Source organism: Parus major, chromosome 2 (genome assembly GCF_001522545.3).
Source record: "Parus major isolate Abel chromosome 2, Parus_major1.1, whole genome shotgun sequence".
NCBI lineage: Eukaryota > Metazoa > Chordata > Aves > Passeriformes > Paridae > Parus > Parus major.
The window spans coordinates 146,871,020-146,897,213 of record NC_031769.1 but is presented as its reverse complement, the minus strand read 5'-3'; the positions used below and the strand labels follow the sequence as shown (position 1 = coordinate 146,897,213).

The window sequence follows — 26,194 nt, the reverse complement described above, 5'->3', positions numbered from 1 at the left end:
CATCACTGTCATTATCACAGATCATCTACTTCCCACCCCCCTGTTATGGACACAGTCACCTTATACCAGACCAGGTTGCTGAAAGCTCTATCCAATCTGGCCATGAACACTTACAGGAACGGGCATCCACGATTTCTCTGGATGTGTTTCATCACCCTCATAGTGAAGAATTGCTTTCTGTTACTTAATTTACCAGTTCAAAGCCATTCCTCCGTGTCCTATCACCATGTGCCCTTGTCAAAAGTCCCTCTCAAGGGGCTGGAAGCCTTGGGCCCCAGAGCCTTCTCCAGGCTGAACATTTCCCACTCTTCTCGTCCTATCTCCAGAGCAGAGGTGCCTCCAGCCCTAATGCTGATGTCATTGCTGTGCTCTGGGCTGTAGCTCTTCATTTTTGTTACAAGTAATGGGCTGCTCTTTTCTCCCTTGGAGTTCTCTGCTGCTGTTCTATTCATCAAGTGGCTGAGGTGTTGCAGAACAACAAATTTCTGTTCTGCTCTCCAGCCCTGCTGTGGTAGATCTGTCTGTTTCCTTCACAGTTTCCAGATCCTGAGTTCAGTTTGGTTTCTCAGGGCAGTGGAACTTGGAAGTATTCCCTGTTTGGTTCTGTCCTGGTCCCTTTCTAACAATGCTCCAACTTGCCAGCCAGTTTGACCAAAATTTGATGAATAGAGATATTAACCGGTGTGAAAAAATTAGTTGAACAGGAGAGAGTTCTGAATGATGCCATTTACTGAGGGAGAAACTATGGTCAGTTCTGTGCTGATGAGATCTCTGGGACAGCCCCAGGAGCTCTGGCTCTGGACATAACTGTGGAGAAAGCCAAGGTTTGCCAGTTTGTCTGATGGGCCTTTTAGGTCTTTATTTTTGTTTGGATAAGCTTGAGTGGAAAAAATTAGACAACCTTTTACATATCTCATAATTCTAAAAGACAAAACCCTGTTTCTTAACCCTTTGTTCCCCAAAGCGTTCTGATTTTTGAAGGCAGCATCAATAGGAGACAGGATCTACAAGGAAAATTAAAAAATACTAAACACCTTGATACAATTAGAAAAACACTTCTGATTTTTTTCTTCCCCTCTTGCTTCCCAAAAGCTGATGCTGATAATCAGTAATCTTTAAAAGCAGGCTGAAATTGAGCAACCAAAATCATCATCTCAGCAGAAGAGCCTTAACTTGAATTTCCTTGGTGCAAAATTCCATTTAGCCGACCTTGGCCTGTCCATTGTTAATGGGGTAGTTTGAGCTTTTTTTCTGTCTAGAATGTGTGCTGCAGGAAAATGGCCAGTGCTTCTACATATTCTTAGTAAAAATTTATGAATTTTTTTTTGTAATAAATATTTTTTAGGTTTTTCTTTGATAGCTGTTATCGTCAGTTACACAGAGACTACTATGCAGATACTATCAGTGTGTGTCAGCAAATGCATCTTGCACAACAAGAACCAATGCTCCTGTTCCACAGCCCTAATTTCTGACAGCTGTTTCTTACCTCAGTAAATGGTATAATCTGATTGGCATTACTTAAAACAGATTACTTTACATAAATGCTACTCAGATACCTACTTGATGAGCAATATTTATAAAATGTTGTAAATACTCAATATTAAGTATACTGGAGATGTATTTAACTTCTTAAGTTGTTTTTTTTTCCCTTTGTGCCTTGTCTGCTGCTCCATCCCTGCCTGCCTTCCTCACTGCAACTTGGAATTTTGGGGTTTCTGAATATCTCCAGAACATAAATTTTATGCTTTTGGCCTTTTTTTTTCTTTTGTGCAGATAAAGATGGTCATGTTATTTGAAAGAAGAAAATGAACATATGTACTTAATAATAATACAATAATAAGCAGATATTAAGTATTTTTTTAGAAAGCATCAAGGAAGCACTTGGTTTAAGTGAAAAAAATACATATTCAGAGTGTAGAATGCTGGATAGCTTCTAAAATTGAACTAAAAAAACCCCTCATGGTATGAAGTACTTTGTTTTCACCTTCATTTTGTAGTCATAATACAAAATCAAGAAGGTATGTCCTTGAGAGGAAAGAATATAATACTGGTATTATATGAGCAGGCAGTATCTCTTGACACTTGGATTGATAATCTGTATTAGCCTCATCTGTTTAAAGAATACAGAGTCCACACATTCTGTTTATTAAAAGTCTCCTTGGCAATGCACTTACCAGTTGATATTTAAAGGGTTTTGTTTTCATGGATAAAATTTCATTTAGACCTTCCCTTTTTTACTTCTTGATTATTTTTTTTTTATCTGCTTTTTTGGAAAACATTTTATGGAAGAAGCACGTTTTTAAAAATACGTTTTACACCCTAGAGCACAGATCAAACCAACTTAAGGAAAACCGAAGAAGTACCTGCAGTTTCCTTTTTCTAAGGAAACAAGTCTGGCTGGCTCAAGGTCACCAAGGAAGCCCATGGCAAATCTGGGTGTGTAAAAGCAGCTTTCCTGCCCTGCCAGCTGCAGTGTGAACCAGAGAGGCACTGAATGTGTCTGTGCCCCTTCTGTACCCACACAACTACAATAATTGGGGGTTTAAATATTACTGTAGCATGTTTTGCTTTATTATTGAAGGTAAATATAATCGACCTTATTGCTAGAAGTATTTGTCTGTCTGTGTAGCACTGAGGGGCTTGGAAAACTTTGTGCTGGGGGGAGGAAGGCACCCAGGCATGTCTTCAGTTCCCTTTGGCTTTCTTCAGCCCCAGAAAGAGCTTTGTGCCTGAGCAGTGATGCAGAACATCTGATGGGCCTGGTTGTGGCCTAATCTCTCTCTCTTTCTCTCTCTTTTTCTTTTTTTTTTTCTTTTTTTTTCTTCTCTCGTTTAAATAGAGAAGCAGACAATATTTAAATGCAGTTGCTGCTTCCTTTCTTCTTTTTTTCTTTTTATCAAGAATTTTGACATACACCACTAATTCTGCAAGGGCAGTCAGTATATTGAGAAATGAGATGGCAGTAAAGAATGGTAATTAAACATATGCTGTAGACGAGTGCATGCTGCTACAAGTAGGCAGATAGGTTAAGTTGAAGGCTGCTGGCTTTAGATTAATTCCCTTTTGGTTCTAGTCTTGGATAAGCCTTACGCCTTACTGCTGAGGACTGGGAGTGAGAAGAGATTACCGTGGAATATATAAAGAGCTTTAATGTTAAGTGTGAGTCTTGTTCCTGTTGATTTTAATAAGTATTATAGCTGAATCAGTTATTTATATTTTTTGTAAAATACTTTGCTGTGAGTAAAACGGATATTTGCTTTATTTCCATATACACATTCTGCCTGGGTGTGTGTGATTGTTATAAACATAGGCTTTTGCAGTGTTTATACTCACCATTTTAAAAGAAAAGTGTTTGTAGGCAGTTTTGATGTTAGGTGCTGCAAAGTTAAGAAGAAACAAAGGCCGTTCACCATCTGGGGTGAATGTTTGAGGTGACCTTTGCCTTCTGATGAGAAGTCAATAAAGAAGCCCCGGGTTTAGGGGGGGCTGGATGTGGCACCGAGTAAGGACTGCCTGGGCTGCGGTGTTCATTCTTTAGGGCCAGGCAGCTCTGCCAGGGTACTTCCATCCATAATCTGGTGGAGTGAGGCAACTGCTGAAGGAGGGTGTGACCCCAATTCCTGCTGAAGTTTGGGGAAGTTCTCCAGCGTTTATAGGGAAGTTCCCGTGGGTTTAGAGGGAAGTTTTGCGCTTTTAGGATGCCAGGCACTTGTGTCGGTAAGCGGACACAGCAAATGTGTAAAAGCGATGGCAAAATGCGGGTGCGGCAGGGGAAGGGGCGGTGCGGGGCAGCCGGGAACGGCAACATCAGCGGCGGCGAAGCGAGGCCGGTCCGCAGCCTGCCCGGGCGGCATTTCCAGGGCTCTGTCTTTGCGCAGAGGGTGAACCGGAGACTGCGGGGCGCGGGCAGCAGACGGGGATTAGCATATTAATGGGAGCCGGGTAATCGCCTCCCGCCCCTGCCCGCCCTCCTCCGCAGGGCTCACTCCGCCTCGGCACCGCTCCCGGGGAGGAGGACGAGGACGAGGACGAGGAGGTGGATGATGCTTCGGGGCGGGGGGAGATGAGGCAGCGGCGCGGCTTCCCCGCTGCGGAGCGCGCTGGAGCTCCGGGCGGGCCGGGGGACCGCGCTCCCCCCGCAGCCAGGTGAAGCCGCACCGCCCCGGGGAGGGCCGGGGCTCCCTCCTCTCTCCGAGATCCGGCACGTCCAGGCGGCTCCAGCCTCCCCCCGCAAGAGCCCGGAGCGCTGAATCGGGACATTGTGTGCCGGAGCTGGCCGGCATCGAACACGCTCTGTGTATGTGGCTGCTGGAGGTGGCCGGGCAGCAGCCCCCGAGGCGGGCAGGTGCGGGCTGCATGGAGAAAAGCGGCTGCAGCCCATTCCCCATGTGCTGGGCTAAAGGTACTCCGACCTTTTATTTATATATGTGTGTGTATGTGAGTGTGTGTGTGTGTATATATATCTCCCTCTTAATTTAACGTTTTCCCACCTGTGGTTCTATGGGTTTTTTCCTATCAAAGCCAAGCTAAAGAATAAAATATTCTGGTCATGCGCTTGCAGTGCGGAGCTGCCCCTCCGCAGGAGCTGCTTCACCTGACAGCTGGGATTTTTTTTTCCCCCTCCCTCTGCCTTTAAGTATGATTTGAAATGAAAAGAGCGCTTGAGCTGTTTGGTTTGTACTTGCACTGATCTGAGGATCTGACGGCTTTGTTTATGATCTTTGTATTTTGAAGCCGCTGCGAGGGTGATTCTGCTTTCACTTACCTTTTAGAAGAAATAGTTTTTAAGTGTCTGATCCTGATCGTAGGGAGCGTTTACAGTGGAAGACTCGCATCTTTTTCTTGATGTCTCCGAATTTGCCACCCGTATTATCCACCCCAGACTGAGACAATAAGTAACCACAGAGCATGAATTTATTACAGTGAGAGGGTTGGACTTGAAATTGAGGCTTAACAATAGTTAGATGGACATGGGAAAATCATTCACATGGTAATCTTAATTTGCACCCGAAGACATTAATATTTACCGTATTATCATCTGGACGTTATTTGTATATTGTAGTTGTGGATGTCAGTGTACTCAAAATTCTGTTAATAGTCAAAGAATCAAATCTTCCTTAGATGGAAAACAACTGTAAAAAGTTGAGTGTTGCTGGTTGTAAGCATAACTTTCGTCGTGTTTGCTTTCATTTCAATGTACTTTCTTTTTTGGAAGAGAAGCTGGCACTGAAGGATTGCGTCACTGTAATCTTGGATCACGGACAGCCAGTTACTTCAGGAGTTCAGGGCAAACGTATCTGAAGTAAGGATTTGATAGGCATAGCTGCTGATTAGTTGTCTTAAAAAAATAGCATTAAATTTATTTACGATTTCTATTGTCTAGTGATTAGGGGGAAACATGAAGAAGTATTTAGCTTTACAGAACCTTACAGAAGTATTTAGCTTAAACTAGTCTTTGCCACACATTGACATATCATAGTAGCACATAAGTAGAAAAGACTTAGAAATGGGAGAAGTTGGAACACCACACCCTGGTTTCATGAAATGCAGAACCTGTCAGCTCACTGGGGAATAATGGTTAGTAAACAATGAGTAACGGTAGTGGGAAACAAAGGTAAAACAGAGTGTCCTTTGCTTTTAGTAAAACTTGTTTACCGTGAAGGGGTAACAACAATGCCACATCTGCATGTCATAAATTGAATAATAGAAGTATTCGATGAAATTTGGATTCATCTCCTTGGACTATTGCGAGGGTCAGGATGAAGGTACTTTCTAGAAAGTAACTTTTAAAAGTAGGGAAGAAGAATCTTCTGAGAGCAAAAGCAAGTTTTTTGCCATCTGCTGTTCAGGCTGGTTAGTGTTGAGGTATCTCTGCCCCCTACTCCAGTCCCAGAGGATGCCTGCAGCAGGGCTGGGAATGGTTGCATTGGGCTACGAGAAAAGGTATTGATCCCTCTCTCCCCCCACCATTCCAATAACTAAAATGAATGAAAAATGATCCCACCTCTTCCTCAGTCGCCTGTGTTCTAAGATAACTTAAGGGAACATTGCTTGTCCATCCCTCCTGCCCCAAAATGTGGAGAGCAGCCCTGTAATTTCTTGTTATTCCTGTTGGGGGGAGAAGGGGGACACCTGGAGTTGCATAAGAGGACAAAGGCACCAGGAACTTCACAGCTGCCAGTTGTGATGATTTCTAGAAAAAGCTTCATCACAGCCTCCCAAAAAAATAGGACAGATGAGAAATAGCTTGAGTTATATTTGTCATTGAATGGTGGCCATGCCTTAGTCGATGATTACTCTGTGTACTGTTCACCGGCTTAACCTTAGGGAAATGAGACGGATCTGGCCTACTTTGATAAGGGCTGTGAGATATCTGCAGTCCAAGAAAGGTAATATATTAATGAGAGAACCATTTAGTTCTGATCTCTTTATTCTGGCTCTTTGGTTTTTCTGTTAAAGCTTCAGGTTACTTGTAGAAAAAACTGATAAAAGTTTTAAGTATTTTATAATGTATTAAATGTGATCTTGATGTGTATATTTTATTATCCATAACTTTTTTCTAAGTGCTCTGTTCTCTTTTGAATGGGACAGATTAAGCTTTCATTGTACGAGGTGTGATCTCAGCAAATGTTTGTTCTTTGAAAAGGCTTTGAAATATTTCAGTGAGTCTGTGTTCATACAGAGCTTCCACTTTTTTTTAGCATTCTTAAATCTGAAATCGTCAAATCTTCTTAGCGATAGCGTGGGATGACCTAATTGCAGCCAATTCTGTGGCTCTGTCTGTAGGACTGCCACAAAGATATTTACTTGCTTTAGAAAGTATTTATGTAAATCTGTGTTGTTGCTTTTTTGCCTTCTCTTCACATCTAAATCTAATCTAAGTAGTGTTGCTGGATTGAATAATTTAGTCTGGATCTGCAGATTCCAGATTTGAGGGTATTCTGGTGGGTGAATGAAGAGAAAGTGTGTATGTTGTTGCTGGCATATTTCTTCTCAGTAAGTCTGTATTACTTTAGTCAGGATAGGAGTAAGACATTTTTGGCTGCTTCCTCCCTCTCATTAAATAATTTGAAACTTAAAATGTCAGGTCTTGTGGACTAAACATCGTAAGGCTTAATTACAACTTTGAGGGATGCTGAAGTGGGTGTCTTGATCCCTGAGCAGTCCCCACTCCTTTCCCAGCTAAGTGCTGAAACTTTGTGCTGATATCATACAGCACTATTTCCTCTCTGCCTGTAACAGCAGACTAGAAAGTAGTCATGGATCATGAAAGACTTTGCACTAACATCTCTGAACTTTGTTAAGATCATTAATAGTATAATGTATTGCACTTTGACTTAGATACTTTTGTTGGTGAACTTTTTTTTTGTGTTTCCTGTGAATACCTGCCATTTTAACCTTATACAATAACTGTGTGAAAGCAGTTGTAAATATGACAGCCAAGGGTAGTTGGGCACCTCTGCTATAGGTCTGTGAATTATCCACCCCCAAGGAGGAGGAAGTTTCTAGAATATTTTCCAGAAGAGCTCTGTTTAGTCATTTCTTAACAATTAATTGATGTAGTTCAGTGTGTGCTTTGTGAGTTGTTAGTGGAGGGTGATCACAGTCCTTGAACTCAGCCCGTCAAGCTAATGCGTGAAGTCTACACTGACTTAAAATAATTAAGCCAAATTCAGTCAAAAACCTTGTATTGATTAAAATAAATATTTAAAAATTTAACCTATCTGTGTTGTGAAATGTATTTAATCTGCTGGGAAAGAGTTTTGCCCTATATAAATGTTGCAATCTTTTTTTAAGGAGAGAAGCAGTTCCAAGTTAAATGTTGTGGGTTTGTTTTTAGGTGAGCCCTGCTGATTCAGGGGTGTGTGTTCAGATGGGACCTGTTGGTCATGTGTTGAATATAAGCAAGATGGTTGGATGCATAAGAGAAGAGTTCAGAGCTGTTTCTCCTTCATCTCCATGTCCTAAATCTCTGCTGTTTTGCTAACAGTGGTAACTCAATACAACAGACCCTTACATTTTTAGGTGATAGGTGATCACTGAGAGGGACAGTCACAGAGAATGGACTAAGGGAAATTGCTGTTACTCTATGAAGGTTGTAGGCAGGTAAATCTCTAAAGCAAGATACCCTGCTTCTTTGACACAGACATTGTATATGCAACATGGAAATATAATTGTTCTTGTGTATCAGAAAGGAAAAAAGCCATTCTGCTTGTATGAGTGTTCTGCTGCATTTTCTCAGTGAGCTTCAGTTGAAGTGACTGGAGGGAAGCACCTGCTCTTGAATTTTTTCATTCATCTGTAGATAGTTTAGGAATGACATTAGGTGCTTTTTCCTTGGTATCTGAGGGCAGTACAACTAGGAAGAGTCTGGTCTGTCATTTGACAGTCTGTTGTTGAGTAACTACGTGGGCTATATTGGCCATTTCCTTCTGGATTGTAACCTGGCCTAAACTTTTGTTAAGCTTAATAATAACTTCCTAGCTTCTTGAGCTGTGAGACTTGCAAACCATAAAGAAAGTCTCTTCAGTTCCTGGGGTTTTTAGGAGGCTTTTGTAGAAAGAAGAAAAATAATGTTAATCTCATCAAACCCCAGATTTTCAAAGGCAGTTGAAAAAAGTTCGTGGAATCACAGAATGTTTTGGGCTAGGAGGGACCTTAAAGATCATCTGTCTAGTTCCAGCTCCCCTGCCATGGGCAAGGGCACCTTCCACTAGACTGGATTTCTTAGAGTGTCGTATTCCTGATATGCCTGTATATATTTAAAGGTGGAAAAAACTCTGGAAAAGCAAGGAGGGGTTCTCCCCTTCAGTGTTACAGCACAGCGTGTGGTAGCTCAATAGTCTTAAAATTACAGGAACTATGCAGCTCCGGGAGTCTGCTGCATTCCCACTAGGGTGATTGTTCCATATTCAAAGACGACTGGAATGGAAGATGGAGCTTGAGATATTTTTACAAGAAAGGAAAGTGATTGTTTTAAGGGCTGGGGGGAGCATTTGGCGTTCCCTGGGTAATGGAGATGTGTGATCTTATCAATTGTAGCACCTGGTAATGAGCCAGTGAACCAGCTTGGAATTAAATTCTGAGCTGCCTGGAAAAAAACTAAAATTTCAGTAAGGAAAACAAAATGTTTCAAATATCCTTTAAAAGAAGCATTAGCAAACAGGCCTAAGAGCAAAGTGTGGAAGTTGGCACCCAAGTGGATGTTTCATTGTTGGAAATTGTGCATTAAGCAGAAAAGTTAACCAGGAGCTTATAGCCCTAATTGCTTTCTTATTCAGTTTATATTTGAAATTTCTTAATCAGAAGTCTCATTCTGTGTTTGAATATATTTATAGACACATGTATAAATAAGTGCATAATTTGCCTTGCCCAGCTAGCCTGGCAACAGCTGCAGTATTTAAACGTTAGATACCAAAGATGATCTGTTACCTGTTTCTGTGTTTTTAGCAAATGCAATTCATTGGGAATTGTCTCTTTTGGAATCTTTTTTATTAGCAGGACTGTGGTACTGAAATTAGCTTTTGTGACTGGTGTTAGACTTGTAAGAAATGTATTAGCTTGTCTCAGTCCTTCACTTGCTGAAGGACTGTTGTAGTGTTGCTGAAATAGAATACTTGCAAATTCATGTCATGTAAAAATTTTGATATGCCATCAAAGAGTATGTACGTCTCATTAATTGTGTGGAAAAAAAATCTCACTAGTATTCCTAAATTCATGACCTGATGTGGATTTGTTAATGGAATTATTAAAAACTGGAGACATTACAGATTAATATACTATATGTACACTATAAGGATGGTAGGGAAGCCTGTAAAAGTTGCTGAATTCTGTAACCTGGCACAACAAACAAAAGCCAGATATAAAGAAATATCTTTGTAAATATTAGATTAAAAGATGCTGAAGTACAGGACATCATAAATGTATTTGATTAGAGGAGTTACAAAAATATTGTATCATTCATGAAGATTTCATCATCATGCAAAAGCAGTGAGATCACTGCATATCTCTGTTGAATCCCTGTTGAGAACTGCCAGTGCCAGTTTTCCCTGAGGGGTTGTGAAGGACAGTGGTTGCTGAGGTATGGAGGTAACTGGTGGTTGCCCAGCACTGAGTGATTCTGTATTTATTGGCATACGGAAAGAGGGTAGGATTGTCGTCCTCTGATATTTAATATACCTTAGCATAGACATTAAGGAAAGCATTTCTGTGTGTATTCAATCCTGCTGAGTCATTTAATTGAAAATAACCTGTAAACAAACTCCCTTTTTTCATTTATTTGTTTGATAACTGAGGTTTGTTACTTTGCCAGAAGAAAGATTGCTTAATCCTTTCCCCAAGCACTGTCACTGCTTTCTGAAGTAGTTTGTCCTGCCAATGGTTCCAGATCCATTACAGCAAGCACTAGGGGTTTGTGCTTTCTATTTAAATTGGAATCTGCAAATGAAGTATTGTCCCTTGCTTTACCAAGGAGAAGTCTAAGAAGAAACAGCTTTTTCCATGGCCTAAGTCTCCTCATCTTGAGTAAATAGAGGAGTAAAATCATTGTGTGCTTTAGTTCTGCAGGGATTTGGGACAGCAGCTCACAGCAACTGAGCACTTCAGTGATGTCCTGTGCAGGGTCACATCAACAGGGCATGAGTGTAATGAACTGAAGGGTTGCATTTTGAGACTGAAAGCTGAACTTTTTGCTTCATTTGGGTGTGTTATAGAGCTAAAACCAGACTTTCCTCACTTGAACAGTATCTCATGATGAAGCAAAATTAATCACTAGTTGCCAGTATTTGGTCATGGATTCCCATACCGTTTGAATTTTCTCCTGTAACATTCATATAAAGGTCATTGAAGCGAGGAACATTTTCATCATAAGTGATCGCAGGGTGAGTAATGGTCTGCGGTCCTGTTACATCTTTATTTCTCGGAAGGAGAGTGGGAAGGACCTGGGTGTGTTCTGTAGCTTCTTAGCTGATTTTGGAGGATAAGGGGGCAATAGGATGTAAGCTCTTCTCACAACCTTTCTGCTAATGTTTGCAACTCAGCAATGATCTGTTCTTGCTGGTATGAGGAGATAGTAGGAATCATGTTCCTGAAATCTCAGTGTGTTCTGCTCAAAGGGGGCTTTGTCTTGGCTGTGTCACAATGGCTGGTCAAGATAATCTGAAGAACTGCAACAAAGATACTTTGGAGTAGAGCAGCCTTTTCAATTTGATCCTAACAAATGATTCCCATGCAACAAATTGCATTGCCAGGTACTTGAACAGCAGCTTTTTGTCCATTCAGGTGTTTGATTGCAGCAGTCTTAACTAATCCTGGCAGAATTAAGAGGTCTCTGATTTATGGTTGTATACAGCTGTATCTGTCAAATAGGAGCATGTGTGTGCTGCAGATATCCATCCTAGCCCCTTCCCAGAGGGAAAAGGCACTGCTCAGGTGACAGGGAGCTGTGTATCTGTTCCAGTTCAGGGCTGATTCCCGTGTCATATTTGTCACAAGAGCAGCAGAGAAATTAAGATTTGCATCCTCAGCTGTTCCAGTCAGTGTCCTCTGGCACAGAAGTGAGATGGGCACATAGGGGTAGTCTCTGTCAGGTCATTAAGTTAATGTTTTATCAGCTTACCAGGTTTAGCAGAAGATGGGCTTTTCTGCATGTGTTTCTGAACCTAAAATTAAGGGGATCTTGTTCTAGTTATAATTGTGAGGACTTAATGCCTGAGGTTTTCTTACACAGAGTTGGGAGGATGCCGTAGAATCCCAGAATTTGTTAGGTTGGAAGGAGTCTCCAAGATCATTTCAGTCCAACCCCCTCAACCATGGACAGGGATGCCTTCCACTATCCCTGGTTTCTCCAAGCCCTGTCCCACCTGGCCTTGGACACTTCCAGGGATGGGGCAGTCACAACTTCTCTGGGCAATCTCTGCCAGGGCCTCACCACCCTCACACTAGAGAACTTCTTCCATGTCCCTGTTCTGTCCTTGAAATGAAAGATTTACCCCTTCAGTCTTTTGCTCTTTTATATTTTTTTAAATACATACACTTAGTATTTCATAGAGGACATAATATAAAACATAAGGTATATTATATACTATATATAGTGCTTTATAGATATAGGATTAGGGTAGGAAAACATCCATTAATTTCCTTTTTTTGTATAGGTTCTGGTTTTATGTGATACTGAACAAACTTTTTGCTGGTTTTGGTTGCATTAATTTAGTTTTCTTAGAACAAGCTGTTTGACCTGTATAGACCAGTAGTGTTGGACTTGATGTTTGAAGTACCAAATTTGCACATCTAAATATAATTTAAATATCTTTTGTTTTAAGCTATCTCATTTCTCTTCCCAGCTCTGGCTGTGATGCATTTGTGCAGTTTAAGTACAGTGTCCCACACAGATGAAAACCAAGGTGTTTCAGTAGAAGCAGGAGCACTTGTGGCTGTGGCTGCCAAATAATTTCTGTGATAAATCCTCCTTCAGGTAGTCTTCTTCTCAGAATTACTCAAGTCCTTAATTGCTTATGCTGTGTCTGGAATCTCTAAAATTGTTCATGCCTAAAATTTGAAGGGAAAATAGTTGTGCTTTTTCTGTGTCCAGTTCTGGGAGGGAGCAATGGCTGTTGGAGATGGGAGTGGGAACAAGCTGGAAATGAGAATTTTCTGAACACGGGAGCATGCACACCCTGGGTACTCCTGGATACACAACAAGGTCATGATCACAACTCCTGTTTCATCCTGTAGGAAAAGCCAGGCAAGTTAAAACACGGTGTTTATTTAGTAGAGAAAAGCAATGGCAATCAGTCACTTCTGTTTAATCCAGATTTATTTCTACTTTGTTTTTTTTTTTACCGTTAAAATCACTGTCAAGCCAAAGTAAAATAAACCACAGTGGGAGATTTTGGGTGTAAAAATCTCAGGAACAAGAAAAAAAACAATCAAAATGGGGGGAAAACTGATACTTGAAACTGGCTGTAAGATGGAATCATACTTGGGTCTGTACTTAAAAGTACACAGAGGTCAAGAATACTGTCTGAAGGATTTTTATATTCAGGTGTCTCAATTTATTTGTGTGGTTGCAATAGCTTGTGCATCTTCTGGAGAATGAGAAATGAAGGCAGGTTTGAAACTTGCAGTCATAAATCTTCTTTCTTCAGCCTGGTATTGGGAAATTCAGGAAAGTTTATTATGAGACATAAAATCAAAAGGGAGAACACCAAACCTCAACTTGAAATAGTTGTTTATGTCTGCCAAGAATAATATTTTATTTTATGAATTAGTCACTCATGCCTCAATCCAGTGAATATTTTCCTGTTCAGTGGTAGGAACATAAACAAGAGGTTGTAATTTTTTGGAATAATGCTACATTTTGGAAGTGGGACTCATTCCATTTCCCTAGTGTGGGAATTACCATGAATTTGAGTTTTGTGTCTGCCTGTGGTACATGTGATGCTTCAACCCTAGAGTAATGATACAAAGCAGTAGTTAATCTATAACTTCTTGTAGGTTATTACCATAAAATTCTTGAATATTTTTCCTTCTCTTGTTAGGACTTTCCTTGCTCTGTATATCCAGTCTGCACTCAAATTATTAAAGGTGCTCCAGTTTTGCTGTAAATGTGAACAAAAATGTGCTGGTTTATTTTTTTCTCTGCTAGGAAAAGTATCTCTCAGATCAGGCAATAGGTAGGACGTGAGCTGTGCCCTTCTGTTCTCACAAGGACAACCTCCTGCACTGCAATGAAGTTGGTCATAAAATGTGTCCTTTGTGACTGACTGGGCAGATTTTATAGGGCTGGGTCCTTTCAGGTGCTTAATGCTTCCTCCTTCCTCATCCATGTGCCCCCAGGTACTCCAGCACTCATCACCATCAACACATTTGTGTATTCCAATCTGCTGGAAATCTATAGGGATGGGCGTTGCTTTGCAGAATTAAGGCCCTAGTGAAGAAGAAAGGGCACTTTAGTTTGAGGATTTGTTAATTATGGCCTGCATGTTCTTTGACATTGGTGGTACAGTGTAACTTGGCACTGAATTTTTAGATGGACTGTTATTTTTTGCTTTAATTATTACTTCTTCATGGCTTTTTTCCTCTTTCCTTTCAGTCCACAGAGGTGCTGTTTATTTTATGACTGTGAATTGTTTTGTTTAGCATGTAAGAGAAGATTATATAAATGTTATAATAACTTGATTTATAAGTTCAGAGCTTTCTGTCAAAACAAAATGTTCATAGGCATACTCCCAGCATAATTTGTTATCTCCCTTTAATCTTAATTTTGTTGCATTGAAACAAACAAACAGGGAATTTAAGCCTCCTCCTGCAAGATGTCCCATAAGAATTGACAAATTCTACTCAAAATAATTTCTTTGTAAATACCTTATATTAGTATACATCTTCACTAAGTGCCTTTTAAAACATCAAGATCAATCCATATGTTTAATGTATGCTGTACAGCAATATATTGTCTTTTTAAAATTAGACTCTGAAAGAACATCCAATTTTGAATTTATGTCTTACATCTGGAAAATGAGGAAAAAGTATTTAGCTTTTTTATCACATGTTGCACGTGATAGAACTTAACAATGAAGGCAGACACATCAGAGAAATAGTTTAACTTTTTTCAGGTCCTGTCCTTTTAAATGCTAATGACTGAATTGTGTTACACAAGGGAAGATGGGTCAGAGATCCTTTTTTATAAATTACATTGTATATCATAAAAGTGAAGCAAATAGAAACTGAACCAGGGTTAAGTTAGTTTTGGTATTGATTGTCTGCGTCTCCAAAATATTTATGCTGTGAGTTTATTTTAATTAATTAAAACAATGAAGAATATATTGAGTTTTCTAGTTTACAAAAAAACCCCCAAAAAACAACAACAAACAAAAAAATCCCAGCATACATTTGTAATAAATTAACATTGGTGTTGGGAAAAGTCTTCCACAGCTCGAGTTGGCCCCACAAGCCTCAAGTCTATGGAAGAGGTCCTGAAAGAAATGGAGCTTTCTCACCTTGAGCATGGTAGGGGTTGGTTAAAATGAGTGGGGAAAGGGGATGGGCTGTGCTTCTGCAGTGGAAAAACCGCCAGGATCTGCTCCTGGAGGGTTTTTTTCTTACAGAGTCATCCTCTCTGTGCCTATCTCACTCTGCTCTGAGTAGTGTGTCCAGCTCAAGTTCTTGCTGTGAAAAATACATTCTCCACAAAGAAGGGTGGAACAGGGATGTTTTCGGTCCCTGTTAACATCTTAAATAAGGAATTAGTGTTGCCCGTTCATGGATCAGAATTTGCTCGCTTGTAAAACTTTTTAAATGCATAGCATTGCAGTAAGTGGAATATAGTGGCTTGAGGCTGTTTGTTTAGGGGCTTGATTTTTTATTTTTTTTAAATTTATTTTGCCTAAAGGGGTAGAGTAAACCATGAAGTCTCATCAAGTATGCTGCTCTGTACTCTTCTTTGTATTAGCAAAATATTCTTCTGTTCACCTCTTAAAGTGGGAAAACTAATTTCCTTCTGGAGTGTGAAAATAATTTGCAGCTCATTTCTTCGGAGTAAATCGTATTAACTCTTAATATCTCAGATTTTCCTCTGAGTAATGTTGTCTTTGACAGAAGAACATAACTTCGTTTTAAGTGAGCTTTTCTTGTTGAATTCCTGTCAGCCATGAAACTCACTTGCTCAGTGAAATATTCTGTAGCTGATTAAAATGTAATGAAATCATGTTTCTGACAAATGCTGAGCATCTTTAAAGACCATACTTTGACATTTGCAATATAATGGGAAATAATTAGAGGTTAGTTGTGCTTATGCTGCCGTTGACTGCACCAGGCATATCTCAAATTAACCTTTTCCTTTACATTTCATTGTAGTTACTTGTTCTGTGTTCAAATAGTCTCTGGCTGAAAAGAAGCACCTCATTACCTCTTAAAAGTTCCTATCACCTCTTTAAATTCCAGTGCCTGGCTGGAGACCTGTGGATGGTGCCATGATAGTCAATGCTCAGCTATTTTGTTGATTTTGGTGCAAATTACACGTGCTCATCAGCTTCCTCTATCACATGCAAACAAGTCTTACCTGTCTATCCTGTTTCCAGAAATTCCATCATCTTCTGCCCCGTTAAAGATTCTTGGTCTTTTTTTTCCTATCTGTCCATTTAGTTGGTCAAACTTGTCTGGGTACCGGCTAGGAGTTGATAAATGGCTTTAAAGAAAGAGATAAAAGAGAAGGTTGAAGTTGGAAATTATACTTGAATTTGTAATACTATGTTTTCACCAAATTATTTTTGCCTTCTTTAATCATTGCAATAGAAGACTTGTTCATCTCCTACCTGTTCTTTGTCCCCACTGTGTCTTTCCTCTTCACCTCTGTTTTAACCAAGTATTGAAAGTCAGTAAATGTTATTTAATAGTTTAGCAGCAGAGGCTTAGAACTGTCAATTTTAGACTGTAAACCTCAAGAAAAAATAAACCCCCACCAAAACCAGAAATAAATAAGCGCAGAATGATTTATTCTGTCTTAATATGTAAAAGCAACTCAAAAAATCATTTAAACAGCAGTAGCAGGAGGACTCAGAGATAAGCAAGGGCTCCATGGTTGGGAAGAGCAGATGAGGAAATGCTTGCCAGGCAGAAAAGGGGTAGCAAGTCTTTGGCAGCAGCAAGGAAAAATTATTAAATTGGTGAAGCAGCCTCTGGTGACAACTTACTTGCCTTTGAAAAATTAACTTAAACCTCTGTACAAATATACTCTTCAGAAATGATCATATATCAATTTTGTAGCTTCTAACACAGGCATGACTGTGAAACCAGACAAATTCCTGTAATGAAATTTGGATGTTAAACTATTCATGAGAACTTAAACTGTGTGCAAGAAAATATTAAAAAAAAAAAAACTTTAAAAAAATTGCCTGAGTGATGAGATACCTTTAATTTTCTTAGGTTGTTTTTTTTAACATACTTACATGAACCCTTTTAAAGATCAGAATATAGAGTGTGGTAGTAGAATATACTAGTAGTAGAACATAGAAATGTAGATGGTGGTGTAGAATATAAGAGTGCAGAATACAGTGTAGACTTTTTGGATATGTTCATAGATGTGCTCTTTTATAGGCTTGTTTATTTTCTGATTTGTTCTATAATAAAAATGTTGTTTGACTTCTTTTAGTTTTCTGACTTGATGTCAGGCTTTTCCAAGCCTGGAAATTATCATCTTGTGCTGGCATCTATTGGCTTGATAAATGTAGTCTATGAGAAAGCTGCCAAATATCTGTGTTTTCATCAGAATTTTTTGGAAGCCCCAAGGGTTATACTTGACCTTTGGAACAAGTCCAGGGGAGGCCACTAAGTTGATGTTGGGGCTCTGGAGCACCTCAGCTATTGAGACAGACTGGGAGAGCTGGGACTGTTTAGCCTGGAGAAGAAAAGGCTCCAGGGAGAACTCAGAGCCCTTTCCAGTGCCTAAAGGGGCTCCAAGAGAGTTGGAGAGGGACTTGGGACAAGGGCCTGGATTGACAGGATGAGGGGGAATCAGCTTAAGATGAAGGACAAAAGGTTTAGATAAGATGTTGGGAAGAAATTCCTTGTGAGGGTGGTGAGGCCCTGGCACAGGTTGCCCAGAGAGGTTGTGGATATCCCATCCCTGGAAATGTCTAAGGCCAGGTTGTGTGGGGCTTGGGGCAACCTGGGATAGTGGAAGGTGTCCTTGCCCATGGCAGGGGGTTGGAATGAGATGATCTTGAAAGGTCCCTTCCAACCCAAACCATTCCATGATTCCGTATTTCAGCTTCAATAACAGAAGCAAAAAGTGAAAATTTTATGGATGTTCTTAATGTAAGAGAAATTATCCCATCAGTGATTCAGTCTCTTTGGACAGCATCTCCTACTTGTGACTCTCTCAGGAGACTGTGTGAGCATGACTGTTGTCTACAGCCTGCCCTTATTTTTCTTCAGTACCCACTGCATTAGAGACTTGTAGAGAATCTTTTGATACCAGTTTATATACCCTCATGGATCTTGTAAATACTGATCAAGCTTTTCTCTGGAGTCCTGGCTTTTTTAGGTTCCCTTCACAAGGCTCCTGCTCTGCCCCTTCATTATTTTAGTTGCACTTCTCTGGACTTATGGACAATGCAGAAGATGTTCTGGAAATTCCATTGACTTTTCTATTGAACCTTGGGGCTAAAATAGAAAAAACTTCATCCATAATTCTCTCCTGGCAAGGGGCTGTGTGATGCTGAAGACACCCATCCCTTGCCTTTAGTAAGCATTGACACAACCTCTTCCAAGTCACAAAGATCCCAAAGACCCAGTTTCAGGCTCAAATTAGGAATCTGATGAAATACTGTATTCTTTGGAATATTTAATAATTTCATACATTTGTACAGTCTTTCCTAATGCTAGCTCCTGTTCAGTCTGTTGGGGATCTAAGTGTTTCTATGTACTTCTGACCTAGGTACCTCTGACTTGCTGCATGTTTGTGGTTTAGAAAGGTGTATTGTCACAACATTCAGGTTTTATACAGAAATACTTTTATGCATATTGAAGCACACACACTCCTTGCTGAAGGAGATTGTTCTTCTATTTTCTCTCTAGCTACTATGAAGTATTTATTTTAAAATAAATTCAAGCATATTAAGAACACAGATTGCAAGTATTTAACTGAAGCTCAAGTGCAAAGGTGTTTTAATTGCCAGATCCTTTTGGATTGTGTTCTCAGGCCAAGTCAATTCAGCATTTAAAAACTGCACATGTTTAAGTGCACCTCCTCCCCCCCCCCCCCCAATTAATATTCGTCTGTGTTCTAATAGAGACTTGAAGGAGGATGGATTGATAGCTCTGTGTGTGTGGTGTTGGCTTCTGGAGGTGTCTTGTTTGTGTAACACCAACTTAATTTATTACCACCTGCTGTTTCTGCAAATGGTGAGATTGTCGCACACAAATTGCATATTTCATCACTGTGATGGTGGGAATTGATTTATTGTTTCCAGGGAAATAAGTGAATAGAAGAAAAATGCACAATAAAGTACGTTGCATCTTTATGAGCTTCTTAATGTCTGTCCATGATCAAATATATTCTAATAAGGTGCAGTAAATTCTTTGGGGCTAGCAAAACTTGCTGACTTGATGCCTTCAGATTTGCCTGAATTTCTCAACCATGAAGATGTTAAACCTGTCACCCCATCCCCTTTGCTACCCTGCCATGATGAGGATACGCTCACACTGGTGGTTTGTGACCACAGACCTCAGTGCTGGTGGGTCTGTGCTTGTGTGTGTGCTAATTCACCAAGGATGGGCTGTCACAGAACCTGCAAAGACTCGATATTACTTTGTTTTTGAAACGTGTAGCAGTTGAATTAGATATTTCTGATATTTCTGGCCCCATTCCCTGTTGTTTGAAATTAGATAACTGCCAGTAACAAATAAATATCTGCATTATGTCAGGTGGTCTGAGGTGGACTAGATGGAACAACCCAAACAGTTGCTTTAGTGGAGGAGGCTGATGTGGGTTTTGGTGCAGGCTGTGTTGCATTTATGGCTCATGTTGTTGCAAAGCATGATGAGGTTTTGACCCAGGATGTCTTCTGTCAGGGGAGGTTGGAGAGGAGATGAAAACAGTGCCACATACACCGTGATCAATTATTCTTGTGGTGTTCCTGCATGATTCCTTCCACAATTGGAAGTGACAAACTGATGAAGCTTAATTGTATCCCTGAAGCTTATCTTGCTTTAGGGGATTGAACCCACCTCTTCCAGGTTCCAATTAATTTTTCTACTACAGACCCAATATTTTATCCTTTTAAGTACTAAATTCCATTTTCAGAGAACTCTCTTAAAGGAAGCCCTAAATTAAATATATTTCAACTGGTTGGAATGGCTTTCTTTCCCTGGTTTAAAAACTTCAGGAAGTAAAATGGTCTAATTGCACCTGTTACCTTCTTCACCTCAGAAGCTTTAACCCTTTTGGTCATTTGTGTCTCATGCAAAGCCAGATTTGTAGCTGATTTGACACAGATATTGGAGATGGTTCTAGGAAAAAATGCATTTGTTTTTCTAACATCAGTTCTTGGGTAAGCTGTTGTCTGACTCCTCTCTGTTTACTGCATGTTGAGGAAACCCCCAAAACACACATTCTGAACCCACTTTATATTGTAATCAAGTTATTTAAGTGAGAGCTTTCCCTTAAAATTGTGAATTCCTTATTTCTTAGTGCATTATAAATGGCGAACTTGAGGACCTGTATATATTAGACATGCTTTATTTAATCTAAACTCAAGGAAGGTTCAGTAACCCTGTGTTAGTAGATTGAAGGTAAAAGACTGAAAAATGCTTTGGGTGGAAGCCAAGGGTGTTTTCTTGGATGATGCCAATTTTCAAAGCTTTTCAGTGTAGATGGTTGTATTCAGAGATTTAATGATGCGTTCACTGGAAAACCCCACAAGAAACCTCACAACTTCATCGAGATTAAAAGGAGCAAAGGCACTGAATGTGCTTCCCGTTAGCTGTGCAGCAGCACAGTACAGAAGTCCCTGTTTTTGGAGAGTGTGGCAACAAAGGGACCATGTCCAAAAGAGAATTCCAGCTGCAGTGATGTGGTGAGTCCTGGGTTTAGATTCAGCTCCTACACAGGAGCATCCACCTGGGATGAAAGCACTGGTAGGGGACCCATAAATTGTGTTCTGATACAAAGCAATAGGGAATTATTGGTGCTGACTACAGAAGTCTGAAGAGGGCCCTGATAATCTGTTTGGAGTGGATGAAGTGTTTTAAATTGTCTTTTTAAGGCTTTATTCTGTTTTGTTGGGTTTTGTTATTTTTAATAAAAATCTTGAAATCATCTATACAGAAACATCTATATGTTTTCTGCTTCTAGCTTGACTTGGCCAGAGTACAGAGTAAAGAATCGCTTTTTTCTTCATTTCCACTTGTATACCAGAGGCTGTTGTTACTGGCTTTGAAAAACACCTGAGTCAGAATAGGCCTAAGGAAAACTTTTTACAGGTCGTTAAATTTTGTAATGGGCCATTATCATGCAAAGCAACAGGGAGGCTGTTGTCATGATGTTCCTCCTGAGCACCTAAATGCCTTTTAGGTCATGGTTAAAATTATTAAAAGGGGTTAAAAATTAAAAGATAGTTGGAACATTTTGAATTATAGATTGGGATGGTGTCATTCAGTAATATAAAACCAGAAAATCCCAGGTAAAATTGAATGGTGGCCAAATCCAAATTGATTGATGGTGCATAGCTGGGATACCTCACTGCTCTCCTCAGCTGCTTCTAGTTTCAGGCACTTTTGGTTTTTAATTGCAGAGAAGCACACTTGCATCATCACCAGCTCTCATTAGTTTTTACTGTTCTAGAAGGACAGTAAACTCTTCCTGCTTGTATTTGCTTCAAAAGCAGTCTGGAAGAAGAGCTGGGCTATGTGGGTCCTTCTTGGAGCAGTATTTCAGACAGGAGTGTTAGAAAATGTTATTTGAATTCTTACAGCTTCCTTCAGTCTCTTATTTTGGTGTTTGTAGGAAGGGCTGCTGCCAACAAATAATGCAGCTTCAAAATACATAGAAATTTATTTAAATCTTTATTTTAAAATTGCATGGTTGTTACTTGCTCATTTCTTCGGTGCCTTTTGAAAGAAAACTGCACCCCTCTAATTCTCTAAAGCTTGCTAGAAGCAAGCAACAGAAAATGCAAGGGGACATTAGTGTTTATTTGAATTTCAGTGGTGCCAAGGGACCACAGCGAAAGTTCAGAGTGCTGTTGAGAAATTAGGCGAGTATCTAACTGGATACTGTGTTCTAATTAAAGCTTGTACAGACATTGATTTTCTTGTATTCCCAGCACAACTGATGTTTCCTCACTATTTAATTTTTTAATATTAAAAATAGAAAACGGTGCCATCTCCAAAGGGAATTGCTGGTAGTGCAGATTATGTAATGTTGCAATAAAATTGGGTTAAACTGAGTGCTTAAAGGTACATTAGGGCTTAATCCTGTGGGATTTTTGGTGTGAAGGATGAGGGGTGTTTTGAGTGCAGGGTGGACAAATACAAGACATCTTGGGACATTTGAAAAATTGGTTACTTGACAGGACAATTGTTTTTAGCTATTGGTCGGTCCCCTGAAACTTTGTCAGTCCCATCATTTCAAGGTGCAGCTACCCCAATAACAGCTGCTGTTTCTCTGTCTCTCAGCAAAATCCACTCCGAGTTCTTCAGCAGCTTTTGTCCATAGCAGCTGTACAGGGAATTACCACGGTTTCATTTAATTTAGGTGATATAGTTATTTATTCATGTATTTAATCATATTTATTATTGATTTTTAGTGAGTTACACTTGTCTTACCTTTACAGGCCGAGGGTTGTCATATTGCTTCACTTCATGTGGGTCTTGTAGTTCATGCTGTCTCTGAATTCCTCCTTCATGCTCCCTTGAACACTGAATCTCCTAAAACAGTTATAATTGAAATAAATGTTTCCATATTGGCAATTTGTATTGCTAAACTTGTGTTTGACTTTGGTCTGTATTATCTTTGAACTGTATTGAGACATAGATTTAGTAACTGCAGTATTCAAGCAATATTCCCTGAGGGGAAAAAATTGAATTGCCAGTACTGTTTTTCCATTTCATACTGATACAGTGCAGTACTTCGTGAGACAATTTAGTCTAAAGTAGATAATAAGAACTTGATTTTAAAATTGTTTTAATGTTTCTGGCTTTATACTTTGACCTGAGAGCCTTGATAAATGCGTTTGGCTGCATATACTACACTTAAAAATGCATATATTTAGAGGAGTATGGAAAAAACAGTGACCAAGAGGGGATTAAAAAGAGGCAGCAGGATAAATATACAAATAAATAAATAAATAAATGTGTTATTGGATGTAGTCATAGCAAATATTACTAAAACCAGTGAACTTAGCTGAAAGGCAGAGTAAAGTGGAACAAAAGATTGCTCCTTTTTTCTTCTGCTTTTGAACATCAGCATTAGCTGAAAGAAAAAGTACAAGAAAAATAAACTCAGCAGGGAGCAAACAGGGACATTCCAATATGACTTATGGAAATAGCTGAAATAACTGAATGCCATTGAAGGCTAAAGTAATGATAGAAGGAAGAAATAGCCCTTCTCCTTTCTTTCTACATTCGTTCCTAATTTGAAATCACAAACCTGATGGTTTTCTCCAGGTTTCATCCTTAAATGTGTAACGAGATGTTGACATCAAAGAAATGCAAAAAGAACTTGTTACACACCTGGCATGTTGGCTGTTTCTCTCCTGTGGCATGGATGTGTTTGTATCTGGTGATGGAATACCACAAGTCAGCAAAGTGCTGACTCTCAACATAGGCCCCAAAAATACAGTCTTTGTCATGGGGATCGTAGTTAAAATTGTACTTTACACCTTTCCTGTCTGTGAGGTTGAGATAGTCAAGTTAATACTTGCAAGGTGAGTTACAGCAGGATTTAATACAAGCTGTGAAAATTGATTGAGCTTGAAATGCATGAGATGTTTACTCTCTGATGTGAGATGTATTATGGATAATTTATGATTTTAGAGTGTGAAATAAATTCCTAATTTAGTTTTTATCGCCAAATAACTAAATTTCAGAGGTTGCAGGGCACCTGTGGAGATTTGTCCAATGCCTCTGCTTAGAGCAGGATCACGCTACAGCAGGTTGCTCAGGTCTGTGTCCAGCTGTGATTTGAATATCCACAGACTGAGATTCCCTAACCTCTGGGCAACCTGTTGCAGTGTTCAGCTGCCTGTGTAGTGCAAAATCTTTCTCTTAATCCTTAAAATGGGAGTTCCTGTTTTGTTCCTCCATGCCCATTGCTTCATGTCCTCACTGGGCACCACTGGGAAGTCTGGCTCCATCTTTACTCATATTTATGTACATTTGGAAAATCCCCCTTAGCTTTTCTTCCCCAGGCCAAACCATTCCATTTCTCTGAACCCTTCCTTGTATGACAGACACTCAAATTCATGAACTGTTTCTGTGGTCCTTCATTGGACTGTCTCCATTATGTCCATGTCTCTCTTGTCAGGATGGTGCTGGCTCATGGTTGGTTGTCCACCAAGACGTCCAGCTCCTCTGCAAAGCTACTTTCCAGTCGTTCTGTCTGGTTAAGCAGCATTGTTTATCAAAGGTGCAAGCAATCTAAAGGCTTTTATTTTAACAATTGTAATATTTGAAAGTATTTGAAATCTTGCAGGAGGATTATTATACCAGGACCAGAGAACAAAATGAACTCTGAATTCTTAGTGTATTTTTATGGATTCTTATTTTTTTCTGATAGATTTTATAGCTTCTTTCAGATTTCTATAGGTTTGAATTTAGATGGACCAAGTTATTTTGTAGAAATGCCACCTGGAAGGAGCTTTAGCTCATAGATGTTGATGCCTTCAAGCCCAAGATGGGGATCAGAATGTGGAGGTTAAAGAAAAATAAGATTTCATGGTATCTACAAAGGACGACGTGGAGTCACAGTGTGAATAATTACAGTTTGGTTCCTTGTAACATGAACTTGTTAGTGCTGCGTTGTTGGCCATCAGCCAACACTAATAAGAGAAAGTGTTGTTTATTTTTTAAATTATTTTCTATTATCAAAGTGCTGATGTTGAAGACATTATTTGCATTGAAACCATTTCCCTTATGAGATGACTCTACTATCGCTTTATTAACCAATTTGCAGTTAATTGATTTAAATATTTTTTAATGACTTTTGACTGTCTCGTTAGTGGAAATGATTTAATTTCTGAGTTCTCAAAGCTGGTAGTGAAACGTGACTTAAAACTTTGATTGTGCTACTGGAAGTCAGAACACTGACTTTGTTTCTGATACAGTCAGCAAATGTGGGAATGTGTCAGGAGGAGTCACATTGAGAGGAAATGACTTCTAGAAAGATGCAATTTGCCTAAATCTCAGGTACTCCCACCACAGTAAAGAAAATCCATCTGAGCAATGATGCATATTGTGATGTAGTCTGGTAACAGCCACAACATCTCAGCAGACCTACTCGGTATCACCAGGCCAGGGCTCCTTTGCTCCTTCCTTGATCTTGGAATAGTCCTTGACATTACTGAGAAATCCATGTGATTTCTCTGAAGTGCAAGCACTGGGAGAACAATAGTCTTTCCTCTTGGAAGTTCTAAGGGATGCTGGCACAGAGCCTTTCATACAAAGAAGTTTGACCATGCTTGACTTTAGACCATTAGCCTTTTATATGACAAGATCAAATAAAATACAGTAGAATTAAGTCATGGAATCATGGAATGGTTTGGGTTGGGAAGGCACTTTGAAGGTCACCTAGTTCTAACTTCCCTGCCATGGGCAAGAGCTCCTTCTCCTAGACCAGGTTGTTGTGTCCAAAATTTCTGATTTACATATAATCTAAATCTGCCTTCTTTTAGTTGACTGTGGGTTGTTTCTGGCCCATGGTAGAACACACTACCTGTCTGTTTAATACCAAGAGGATTAAAGCTGCTCATTTAAACTGAGATGTGTAATTGCAACATTACACACCAGTCTGGTTTGAATTTAGAACAGCACATATAAGCATCGTGGTGGTGTTATCTGAGTTTTCTTTGTATCGTAAAACAACCCAGCAATCTTGTAAAATAGTTGTTTAACAGCAGCTGTGTTTCACAGAGTTTTGGCCTAGAGCAGAGTTTTACAGTCACATTACAAGCTCAAACCCAGGGGCTGGTTTTAATGGGAATGTTAATAGGTCCATAACCAGAGATATGGCATGCTATACATATATATATATATATATAGGATGTTTTTATACCTGGAGCTACCAGATTTATGGCTGTTTTGGTGCTTCATAAAGTAGACGTTGGGCTTTTTAAAAGAATTTGTAAGGAATCAGCTATGATCGAATTCTGAAGGGAAACTGCTATTCTGATTTTGTGGAGGGGGGTCGTTTTACTTTGAAAAACCTCTGTGAAATATAACTTTGTGAAAACAGACCCCAGTACCCAGTACTGTCAGTCTGATGTCTAATTCCACATTTTGGTGAATATGGAAACATCATAATAGTGTTTTGCCTGTCCATTGAAATGACACCTTGTAAGAGCACATCAGTATGTAGGCACTAGAGTCTTGCATTGCTTTCCTTTTTGCTGCTCCCAAGGGGTGCAGATTGTCCATATTTAAGCCTATGGCTAGACATCTAAATGCTTGGTTTGGTGTTCCCTGGTAGCTTTTCTCCGTT

The 26,194-nt window shown here is 39.7% G+C and overlaps 1 protein-coding gene across 13 annotated transcripts in view; it reads left to right on the top strand.

Moving 5' to 3' along the window:
* The window catches only part of PTK2 (protein tyrosine kinase 2), a 190,985-nt gene that overhangs the window by 53,857 nt on the left and 110,934 nt on the right, over nt 1–26,194 (top strand). For 4 of the 13 annotated variants that reach the window (XM_015617806.2, XM_033512469.1, XM_015617807.2 and 1 more), the window contains exon 1: nt 4,052–4,402. The exons of 3 other annotated variants lie outside the window; for them this stretch is intronic. In XM_015617806.2, coding sequence (XP_015473292.2) covers nt 4,300–4,402 — 103 coding nt within the window. In that variant the 5' untranslated portion in view covers nt 4,052–4,299. Of the gene's footprint in view, nt 1–4,049; nt 4,403–26,194 lie in introns of those variants that run through there. 6 more of the 13 variants (XM_033512468.1, XM_033512467.1, XM_033512466.1 and 3 more) reach the window with 4 other exon arrangements.